General features: G+C 41.1%; 1 protein-coding gene across 4 annotated transcripts in view; it reads right to left on the bottom strand.

Moving 5' to 3' along the window:
- LOC306884617 (NACHT, LRR and PYD domains-containing protein 12-like) overlaps positions 1–12,398 on the bottom strand; it is a 56,515-nt gene that overhangs the window by 36,482 nt on the left and 7,635 nt on the right. For all 4 annotated transcript variants that reach the window (XM_079440629.1, XM_079440630.1, XM_079440631.1 and 1 more), the window contains 2 exons: positions 8,171–8,341; positions 1,181–1,351 (listed from right to left, as the gene is read on the bottom strand). In XM_079440629.1, the coding sequence (XP_079296755.1) occupies positions 1,181–1,351; positions 8,171–8,341 (342 nt within the window). The remainder of the gene's footprint in view (positions 1–1,180; positions 1,352–8,170; positions 8,342–12,398) is intronic.

Genomic DNA, 12,398 nt, shown 5'->3' with positions numbered 1-12,398 from the left:
CTGGTGATAATGGCTGGAAGGCTGGAGCTGGTAGAGGAAGATGGCTCCACTACCACAAGCAGGCCCAACTCAATCCACCAAATATCACCCTTCAGTTTCTCAATCCACTGCCACAAACCATCCAAATGACTACACATCAATCACAAAATGAATGATAAAGGAGGATTTAGAACTAAATCAAATCCAAAAAAGTGGTAAAAAGTAGTTGAACTCCTTCTCCTTGAGTTAGCATTTAGAGAGAGAGCTGTCACTGGTGTCACCTTCCTTATGGGTAAATAAACGCGCAAAAGATAAAAACAAAAAACTGTCATTTGTGTATTCATGAAGTCAAAAGGTAATCTAATAATGTGGTCTAAGTTTAAATGTTAGAAAAATAAATATATTTTAAGACATCTTGCCATACCAAAAGTGGACATTTCTGTAGAATGAATATTCTGTATGACTCATAAAATCTGACTTTTTACTTCAGTACCACATAAAATATTTTATGACTGACTTTGTATTTAACATGAATTTAATAAAACGTTGTAAGTTACTAATTATATCACTTTCATTGTACCGAACACAGCAAAGGAAACACTAAAAACATCAAAAACTCCCATTATAATCACTGAAGCTGTATCTGTGAATCACTGCACTGTGAAATGAATGTCTTACTTAAATCGTACGCACTTCTGCACTTTGTTGTTTCTGATAAGAGAATTGGCGAAACACGGCGTGTCAGCGATGACTAATCTGAACGCCTCTGATTGGTCATTGCATTCATAAGCTCAACAGAATCATGTGTGATTGGTTATAATGCAGCGCTGTAAAAACGCGTCTGTCTCTGGCTCAGCGCCAGCCAGTGAATGCAGATTCATTGCAGCTGGTGATTTGACGCACTGAACGATCTAATCACGCCAGTGTGACTGTATCAAATACAAAAATATGATTCGGCTATTTTTTCGTCTTTTGGAAGCTGCATTCAAAATCCACTTGGCTCAAAAATCTGAGGGGGCACGTGCCCCCCTTAATTTGAATGGGCATGACGCCTCTGCTTCTCATTGTGTTTTCTGACTTGTTTTGGGTTTAGATTTGGCATTGTGTTTAATTTTTGGATTTTTTATTTTGTTTTCAAAATTTAAATGTATTTTGCACTTCACATACAGTATACTTTACAGTGTGTCATATATGATCTTACCACAGTTTCTCCAGTTTACAGTGAGGATCCTGTAGTACATCAGAAAGCAGCTTCACTGAATCTCCTAGTTTATTCCTCGACAGATCCAGTTCTCTCAGGTGTGAGGGGTTTGATCTCAGAGCTGAAGCCAGAGCAGCACAACCTTCATCTGTGACGCTCCAATAACTCAACCTGTAGAGAACAATGACACACTCTTCACTCTCTCAGATCAGATCAGTTTAGCTGTGAATCCATTATTAAAGAGAAAGTACAAACTTAAAGCACAAATCAGTGTTTGATGGATCATTGGACTGAGGTCTAAAATGTCACAGAACACAATCATGATGATAAAACATTTAACATACAGTATATTAAGACCCTTGGTGAAAATCTTTTAACATTTGTAATATTGTGTACAGGTCTATCTGGTGTTTTAAATATGCTTAAGAACAAACCATGAGACAAATTCATCAATCAACACCATTGCTGAGTATTTTCTCCTTAAAACTGCAGAGTACCAAAGACAGCCTCAAAAATACGATTTGAAACTGTTGCTGTTTCCATGAAACCAATCTTTGGTTTTAGATTTATTAATTAGTTATGTCCTCGGCTTTAAAAGTGTGCAAAATGTGTTTTTTCGATAACTTTTAAAACTATTTAAATGACTTTGATTCAAGAATAAGGAATAAATGGATGGGATTTGTAATGGCAAAATTGCCTGTTCATAATTCTAGAAACTCTCTCATAATGCAAACATATTCAAGTCCGTAAATATGTCTAGAATAACTTTTGCTGCTGAATTATCCACTAGGTTATAATATATTTGTCATAGATTATAAACCTACATATTTTATCATATTTATGTTTTATTTTATTTCTTTATAATGACTTCGTCTGTATCAATATTCCCTCTCATTTTTTTCTTGCTGAGCAAAACTTTTCTCTATTGGGCGGACATTTCAGCCACCTGAGCAAAAACATTCTTTATACCAGACCTGTACAGCGCTCACAAAAAAGTGTGTAACTCTTAGCTTTAATGTGCTATTTATATCTGATTTGACTCTTGATGCAACTAAATGATGTATATTTTAGGTTCCATGAGAAAACATTATTACAGTACAATACACTGCTATTCAAAAGTTTGGGATCAGTACATTTTTAAAAGAAGTTTCTTAGGCTCATCAAGGCTGTGTTTTTTGATAAAAATTTAATTTAAAATAAACGTTTTTTTATTTTAATATACTTTAAAATGTAATTTATTCCTGTGAAGAAAAGCTGAATTTTCAGTGTCACACGATCCTTCAGAAATCAATTTAATATAATGATTTATAATCAATGTTGGAAAAAGTTGTGCTGCTTAATATTTTTTTGGGACCTGTGATAATTTTCAGGATTCTTTGAGAAATAAAAAGTAAAAAAGAACAGTGTTTATTCAAAATAGAAATGTTATGTGGCAATATACACTACTGGGGTCAGTAAATGTTTTCTTATTTTTTTTTTTTACATTAAGACTTTTATTCAGCAAGGATGTGTTAAATGGATAAAAAGTGATACTAAAGACTTATATTGTTAGAAAATATTTATATTTTTAATTAATGCTGTTCTTTTTTACTTTTTATTAGCCTAATCAAAGAATCAAAGAAAAAAGGTTCCAAAATATTAAGCAGCACAACAGTTTCAACACTGATAATAAATCAGAATATTAGAATGATTTCTGAAGGATAATGTGACACTGAAGACTGGAGTAATGAAGCTGAAAATTCAGCTTTGGTTTACAGGAATACACTATATTTTAAAATATATTAAAATAGAAAACCAATATTAGAAATTGCAATAGCCTAAGAGTTCACAATATTACTGTTTTTTCCTGTATTTTGATCCCTTGATGAGCATAAGTGACTCCATTAAAAACAAGGTCAATTATTTATTAGGTTTATAATATAGAGCTAATGTAATATAATATATCAACACAATAAAGCATTTAAACAGATAGAAGAGAACAGAAAACAAACTGAAGCATTTAAACTGAGATCTGTAAGTTAAATATAATAAAAACAAATGTGAATTCTTCTATAGCTATCTAAACATGGCTATGAAGTACAGTTTGCACAATACACCTGTGTGTGACTGTAAATGTCTCAAGAGTTTTGTTCCCGTTCTGTGCCCAATCCTCCACTATTTCCAGCACTTAATCAAGCCACTCTTCTTTAATACATGAGGAGCTGTTATTTCACATGTCACTGCGTTTGCTCTCGTGTTGAGCTAACTCATTTCATCCGCAACCATTGAAGTATTGGGTTTGGCGCACATCATTCTCTTTCTATGAAACCTGTAAACCACATTCACCGGTTCTTCAAGTTCAAGTCAAGTTCAAGTTCAAGTCAGCTTTATTGTCAATTCTTCCACATGTACAGTACATACATACAGAGAATTGAAATTGCATTACTCTCAGACCCTTGGTGCATACAGTTAACATTAAACACGTTCAGATACAGATAATACAGTTTAAACATATGTACAACTATACAAATATACAAATGAGGATATTGTAGAAAAAAATAAAATAAATAAGAATTAGATCGATAAGTGGCATAAGGCGCATGGCAGATAGAGTGCAAAACCAGTTAAATAGAAACAACACTGTGTAGATATATTTGTAGTGCAAAAGAGCTTATCAGTCTGAGGACATTGTAGAAAATAATAAAAAAAAGAGAGATCGATAGATAAAGTGCATAAGGCACATGGCAGAATAGATGGAGTGCAAACCAGTTGAATGTACAACAAAACTGTGCAGATTTGTTTTGTTTTGTTATGAGTGTAGTGCAAGAAGAGCTTATCAGTCTGTTAAAGTGACTAGTTCGGATAGCTTTTTGTCAGACTATCCAAAGAGGTAATTTGCAGTCAATGTTGGATGGGTAGTGATCAGCCAATGCTGCACAAGTGACAGGTGCCGATCACAGTTTGTTGGTCGGTGGGGGGGGGGGGGGGGGGGGGGGGGGTGTCACAGAGTCAGAGTTCCTAGTGTGTTGCTGTGTTAAATGGGGGTGAAAGAGGGGAGGGGGGGCAAGGACGGGAGGGAGTTCAGCTTCCTGACAGCCTGATGTATGAAGCTGTCCTTCAGTCTGCTGGTCCTCGCCTGGAGACTCCGCAGTCTCCTCCCTGATGGCAGCAGACTGAAGAAGCTGTGTGTCGGGTGGGTGGGATCGCCTGCAATGCGGAGGGCTTTGCGGGTGAGACGGGTGCTGTAGATGTCCTGGAGGGAGGGGAGAGAGACACCAATGATCTTCTCAGCTGCTCTCACTATTCATTGAAGTGACTTGCGGCAGGATGCGTTGCAAGCGCCATACCACACAGTGATGCAGCTGGTTAGGATGCTCTCGATGGTGCCTCTGTAGAAGGTGCACATGATGGGGGTCGGTGCTCTGGCTCTTTTGAGTTTGCGGAGGAAGTAGAGACGCTGCTGTGCTTTCTTGGCCAGTGCTACAGTGTTGTTAGTCCAGGAGAGGTCCTCTGTGATGTGCACACCCAGGAACTTGGTGCTGCTCACTCTCTCCACAGTCGCACCGTTGATGGTCAGAGGGGCATGCTGAGTGTGTACTCTCCTGAAGTCAACAACAATCTCCTTCGTCTTCTTCACATTCAGAGAAAGATTGTTGTCACTGCACCACCCGGCCAGGCGGCTCACCTCGCTCCTGTAGTTTGTCTCATCTCTGTTGCTGATGAGACCCACCACAGTCGTGTCATCCGCAAACTTAATGAAGATGTTGGAGTTGTGTGATGGTGTGCAGTCGTGGGTCAGCAGAGTGAAGAGGAGGGGGCTCAGCACACATCCTTGGGGGGCCCCAGTGTTCAGTGTGATGGTGCTGGATGTGTTAATGCCGACCCGTACTGCTTGAGGTCTCCCGGTCAGGAAGTCCAACAGCCAGTTGCACAGAGAGGTGTTGAGCCCCAGCTGGGCCAGTTTGTGAGTGAGCTGTTGAGGGATGATTGTGTTGAATGCTGAACTGAAGTCTATGAACAGCATCCTGACATATGAGTCTTTTTTCTCCAGATGTGTGAGGGCTGGGTGGAGGGCAGTGGTGATGGCATCATCGGTCGAGCGGTTGGACCTATATGCAAACTGGAAGGGGTCCAGGGAGGGGGGGAGGACAGACTTGATGTGGTGCAAGACTAGCCGTTCAAAGCACTTCATGAGGATGGGAGTGAGTGCTATTGGACGGTAGTCATTGAAGCAGGATGGAGATGACTTCTTAGGGACTGGAATGATGGTGGTAGCTTTGAAGCATGTGGGGACAACAGCCTGGTTTAGTGAGATGTTGAAGATGTCTGTGAAGACCTCAGTGAGTTCCACTGCACAGTCTCTCAGTACACGCCCAGGAATGTTGTCAGGACCCGGAGCTTTGCGTGCATTGATCCTGCTGAGGGATCTCCTCACACTGTCCGGGGACAGCGTCATCACCTGGTCGCCGGGAGGAGGTGGAGTCTTCTGTGCAGTGGTGCTGTTTTGTGCCTCAAAGCGAGCAAAGAAGGCATTCAGCTCGTTCAGCAGGGGGATGGTGTTGTCACAGGTCTGTGGTGGGGGCTTGTAATCCGTAATGGTCTGTATCCCCTGCCACAGGCTCCGCGTGTCTCTGCTGTCGCTGAAACGATGGGCTATCCTCCTGGAGTACTGTCTCTTGGCCTCTTTGATGCCGCGGGATAGGTTGGCCCTAGCTGTCTTCAGGCCCTCCTCATCTCCAGCTCTAAACGCAGCGTTCCGAGCCTTCAGAAGTCTGTAGACCTCCCCTGTCATCCACGGCTTCTGGTTAGCCCGGACAGTGATGGACTTTGTGACCGTTACATCATCAATGCACTTGGAGATGTAGGCAGTAACAGTCTCTGAGTACTCTTGGAGGTCAGTAGTATTGTTGTATGTGGCAGCCTGTTTAAACATATTCCAGTCAGTGGTGTCAAAGCAGTCTTGAAGTGCCTCTGACGACCCTTCCGGCCACACTTGAATCTGTTTGTGAACTGGTTTGGTGACTTTAACGAGCGGTCTGTATGCAGGCATTAGCATGACAGTGATGTGGTCTGAGGCTCCGAGGTGGGGGAGGGGGAGGGCCTTGTAGGCTCCTCTCTGGGTGGTGTAAACAAAGTCCAGAGTGTTTTTTCCCCTTGTTGGAAAGTCTATGTGTTGGTGAATTTTAGGGAACACACTCTTTAAGTCCGCGTGATTGAAATCCCCAGCCAAGATAAGAAAGGCATCTGGGTGGGCTGTCTGCTGCTCACTGGTGTGCTGGTACAGTTCATTTAGCGCCTCACTCCTTATGTTGTTGTTGGAGCTGGGAGGGATGTATACAGCAACGAGCAGTATGGCTGTATATTCCCTCGGTAGATAGAACGGCCGGCACTAATAATCATAAACTCCACCAGGGGTGAGCAGTGTTTGCAGACCACAACAGCGTCGCGACACCACGCATCGTTGATGTAAACACAAAGCCCGCCGCCGCGGATCTTACCTCCCTCGACGAGAGCTCTGTCAGCTCGATAGCATGTTAGCTGGTCGAGCTGTATGGCGCAGTCCGGTACGCTGTTGTTAAGCCATGTTTCCGTAAACACAAAAACACAACAGTCTCTTACAGTCCTCTGAGTGGAACGGAGTAGTCGGATGTAGTCCAGTTTATTGTCCAAAGAGCGTACGTTCGCCAGTACGATGGTGGGGATAGCTGGCTTGTGTGGGTTGGCCGCTAGCCTAGCTCGGATACCTCCGCGCTTACCCCTCTTCTGCTTCCTCTCACGCCGCTTGTAGCGCCTCCGCTGTGGGCGAGATGCAGTAGTGGGGGTCGGTGATGAGAAGGCCTTCGGAGCAGACCGAGGTCCCGCAGCTCTTCAGCGTGCGCGGAGTTTAACTCTAAAAATGTGGTTCTGCCGACATCGAGCAGAAACTCACGACTGTATGCGCGCTTAAAGACAGGTAGACGAGACGAAGATGTGCAAAAACATTGCGACTTACAAGACAAAAAACACGAAAACACCGGTTTGTCGGGACAGAGAGAAGCTGCTGCGACTGCGCGCGCCGCCATCTTAGGTCATATATGTTCTAACTCTGTAGCAGCAGCAGCTCTATAGCGCTTTACCCGAGCATTGCAATTCTTTCCTTTTTACTACAATACAATCAAATGGCTTTCCCAACTCATTTTTGCGTGTGCGTGGCACATTATTCCTCTGCGGCCGCGCGCAGCTTAGAGGGAACATTGGTCTGTATTTATTTGATTGTGAAAGAGTGATTATCAGTTCCACACAGATATCTAAAAATTATACACTGAATTTAAAAAAAAAACTGCACTGGTATGGGATCGGGATCTGTATCGGTCAATACTGAACCCCAGGTGTCAGAATCAGTATTGGAGGCAAAAAAAGACCGATTGGAGCGTCACTAGTTCATAGTGCAAGGAATGAAGTTGACAGAAATGCATACTAGGGATGGGCATTTTTGGCAATTTCTTATTTCAATCATCGATAGGTTTCAAAAACGATTAATCGAGTACTCGGGGGGCGGGGCATGGCCGTAATGGAGATAATGAAAATATCTGAAGACTATTATGAAAAGGAATGTTAAAAATAAAAATGACATGAAAACATGTCTATCAAAACATGAACACATGATTAGAACACTGTTAGATTATGATTATGATGCAGCAATGTTATTAAAAAAGAAGCATCTAAAAACGAATAGCTGCCTGAGGTGAAGCTGACTTTATGCCAATAAACTGAAACCCGTTCTATGACACTTCCTATGGTATTAATCAGATAACCTACATACTGTACATTACAATCAGTTGGATTTTTCACTTGATGGTATTCGTGTACTTGCTTCTGTATCAAATGCAGATATCATCTACATATAAACTACAGTCAACATCAGAACCAATGACTTTTACTATGCTGTTTATTTAATACTAAAAACCTGAGGCTGAACACTTCATATTTACTTTTAATGTGCTACATGTGAGAGTCATATATGATTATTACCTCAGTGTCTCCAGTTTACAGTGAGGATCCTGTAGTACATCAGAAAGCAGCTTCACTGAATCTCCTAGATTATTCCCAGACAGATCCAGATCTCTCAGGTGTGAGGGGTTTGATCTCAGAGCTGAAGCCAGAGCAGCACAACCTTCATCTGTGACGCCACAATCACTCAACCTGTAGAGAACAATGACACACTCTTCACTCTCTCAGATCAGATCAGTTTAGCTGTGAATCCATTATTAAAGAGAAAGTACAAACTTAAAGCACAAATCAGTGTTTGATGGATCATTGGACTGAGGTCTAAAATATCACAGAACACAATCATAATCATAAAACATCCAAAGTCTCATTCAAGAAAGAAGTTTTTATGCTAAATCTGTTTTATTAATGACACTATTCACTATATATATCTGTACTAATATGTATGGAGGAATGATTGTGTGTGTGTGTGTGTGTGTGTGTTTACAAGTTTCTCATCCGTAGTTTCTGCAGTCCGTAACTTTTTTTGGTAAAAAATAATCCAAAATCAAAATTTGAGAAAATACATAACCAGCCAGTGTTCAAAACTATCTGATGATAGGATCCATTGACGGGATTGGTTATTTAATTTTGTGACGTAGCAAAAAAAGGGCTGTATCAAGAGTGGAGTAAGTCCCACAGACTTACACTATTTGTGGCTGCATATATGCAAATTAATTATCTGCCAGCAGGAGGTGCTATTGGAGCGGGAGAGAGCGAGGTTTCCCGGTAACTCGGTACACAAAACAGAGCTCTTCTCACAAACACTGCTTTATGGAAGCCCGTTTCCACCAATGAATAAACAATAAAACAAGGTAATTGCGACTTTTTATCTCGCAATTCTGAGATATAAACTCGCAATTCTGACTTTATAACTCGCAATTCTGAGAAATAAACTCGCAATTCTGACTTTATAACTCGCAATTCTGAGAAATAAACTCGCAATTCTGAGATATAAACTCGCAATTCTGAGAAATAAACTCGCAATTCTGAGAAATAAACTTGCAATTTTTACTTTTTAACTCGCAATTCTGAGATATAAACTCGCAATTCTGACTTTATAACTCGCAATTCTGAGAAATAAACTCGCAATTCTGACTTTATAACTCGCAATTCTGAGAAATAAACTCGCAATTCTGAGAAATAAACTTGCAATTTTTACTTTTTAACTCGCAATTCTGAGATATAAACTCGCAATTCTGACTTTATAACTCGCAATTCTGAGAAATAAACTCGCAATTCTGAGAAATAAACTTGCAATTCTGAGAAATAAACTTGCAATTCTGAGATATAAACTCGCAATTCTGACTTTATAACTCGCAATTCTGAGAAATAAACTCGCAATTCTGAGAAATAAACTCGCAATTCTAACTTTTTAACTCGCAATTCTGAGAAATAAACTCGTAATTCTGACTTTTTAACTCGCAATTCTGAGAAATAAACTTGCAATTCTGAGATATAAATTCGCAATTCTGAGAAATAAACTTGCAATTCTGAGAAATAAACTTGCAATTCTGAGATATAAACTCGCAATTCTGAGAAATAAACTCGCAATTCTGTAGATCGTTTTATGCCCAAACATACACACTACACACTGACTACAATTCAAAAAGTATAAAAGCATAATAGGACCCTTTAACCCTCTGAGCCCGACAAACGCGAATACACGTTTTGGGGCAGATTTTCCTGATAAGGCAGAAATTAGCTTGAATTACTCTGCCATTTTTGATCGTTCAGATAAGAGCAATACACCATTCAAATCTGTAAGGGGTCTACTTTTATTTGTATACACTCATAATAACAACTAAACTTTGTGCTTTTGAAGAATAAAGAAAACAAACAGGGTGCGCTCTCTGTCTTCTCCGTCTCCGCGATCTGTTTTCAGAAATGCGTCACTAAAATGAACTGTAACTCAGCGAACACTCAACACAGAAACATGAGAGTTATCTCTATTGTTACGTCTCTGGACGTAAAGTTATTCTTTGTATGTATTTTATTTTGTATTTATTCGGTGTGATGTATTTCTGTGGTGTTGCATGCTATATTGTGTGCCGTTTCGCTCTCCCTTTCTCTTTCTGGCAGGGCTTGATTGGGACCAGCTACAAGAGATTATGTTGTGAGCGGGAGCGTTTAAATGCTGGGAAGCGGAGCATTGTTGGAGAGCCTCTGTAGTGCGCGCGTCGTGAAGCTCTGCCGCTGGTGTATCGCCGTTTCGTCTTCTGTCTCCTGCCCCAGACAACGTTGGGTTGTGTAATGTGTTAAACAACGGTGTTGTTGACTTGACATTCAAATCTAGTGAGTAGTTTACGGAGTTGTGCCGGGGAAACTGCGTTTCCTGCACGGCAAGGAACTAGCTATAGATATTCGTTCTCTGTATTATTTATTCGTTTTCTGCGAACAATTATGTTATTTCTGAAGCCGTAGGTTGGGGATTGCCTTTTATTTTTGAACAAACTTCGTTTTCTCCTGTTTTGTCTAGCTAGGGAGTTAGGGAAGACTTCTGTATTTATTTTAGTAATTTTCTTTGTTAGGTAATTTATGTCTAAACTCCTAGTTAGTAGCTACTTTGGTTTGTTATTTTGGCCTGGATCCCCTTCCGAAGAGATGCGCTTCCTGATTTAAGAGAATAAACTTGTCAAACTTGTAATAAAACCTGTGTGGTCATTGTGAGCTGGGACAGGAGAGGAGAAGTGTCGTTGTTTTACCTATTATTTTTTATTATTATTACTCTTGTCACCGGCCTTACCAACCCTAGACTGGTAAGCCCGTGACAATTGGGGGCTCGTCCGCACGTTATATTCATTCCTTAACCATTTTTTGCTTGGCTGTTTTTGAATTTTCGGTAGGGGAGGAAAATCATATGGTAATATGGAATTCGATTTAATTAAGTTTACTCTCTCGCCCACATTGGAAGAATTCGATAGGTGTAGAAAAAAAGATTTAATTTTAATAGCGGAATTTTACAACTTTACGGTCCCGAAAGAGCAAAAGAAGCAAGTTATTAAGGACCAGTTGTATGGTAATTTAGTGGAGGCAGGCGTTTTACCTGGAGGTGTTGAAACGAGAGGTCCCGAGTCAGAGACTGACGGAGAGGCCGCGTCTGACGATGCAGATTCAGTAAGCGAAAAAAAGGTTCTTGGGGTAGCAGACCCGATGGTAACCGTTCGTTTAAAGGAATTAGATCTCGCCTTAAAGAAACAGGAGCACGAAACCCAGCTACTCCGATTGAGAGAGATGGAGATAAAGGCCGATCGGGATATAAGACTGCGGAAACTAGACCTGGAATCTCAAATGCTGAGTAGTAAACCAGTTCCACTTCCGCGCACCAGACCTCCTTCTAGTAGTTCTGAGGTTGGGCCACCTGACTTCGAGGTAGGTAAGTATATTAAACTTGTACCTCCCTTCCGTGAAACCGAAGTAGACTCGTACTTTGTGGCTTTTGAACGAGTCGCGGCGAAATTAAAATGGCCCAGAGATATGTGGGCATTGCTATTGCAGTTGATCCTGGCCACTTGATTTCAAATTGTAAAGCTTGGCAGCAGAAAGCAGGTGGTAAGCCTAAAGGGGTAGCAGTTACCTCACTTACCTCTGTTCCTGAACAGTCGAGTTCGCGATCAAATTCCTCGACCTTCAAGTCATTTCTGCAAACGTGTACAGTATCGCTCCCAGATGGTTTTTCTGATTCTAAACCTATTATAATGCTAAGGGATACAGGGTCCGCTCAGTCAATCATACTGGAAAGCACTCTGCCGTTCTCATCAAAATCGTACACTGGTAATAATGTGCTCATTCGTGGTATCGAAATGGGCTGTACTTCAGTGCCACTGCACACTATATATCTAAAATCTGACCTTATTTCTGGTCCTGTGAGTATCGGTGTGCATTCACAGTTACCTGTGGAGGGCGTAGATATGATCCTAGGTAATGATTTGGCTGGAACCAAAGTCTTCCCTTATCCGATCGTATCTGCGGAGCCTGATGTTAGCGGCCAAGACGATGCGCTGTCACAGTTTTCTTCTCTTTTTCCGTCGTGTGCTGTGACACGCGCACAGAAAACATTTGCTGATGTACTTGATCTTTCTAGCTCGTTCTTAGGTTCATCGCAGGAGAGCTCTGAATGTAAATTGCTTATACAGCCGCAACTGTCCCAAGGTGATGAGTATTTGAAAGAAAATGATGTTCCCTTAAAAGTGAGTAGAGAACAGTTAATTGC

Source organism: Barbus barbus (genome assembly GCF_936440315.1).
Source record: "Barbus barbus genome assembly, chromosome: 18".
Taxonomy (NCBI): domain Eukaryota; kingdom Metazoa; phylum Chordata; class Actinopteri; order Cypriniformes; family Cyprinidae; genus Barbus; species Barbus barbus.
Note: the sequence above shows the minus strand (reverse complement) of the source record. Positions and strands in the feature narration are given on the sequence as shown.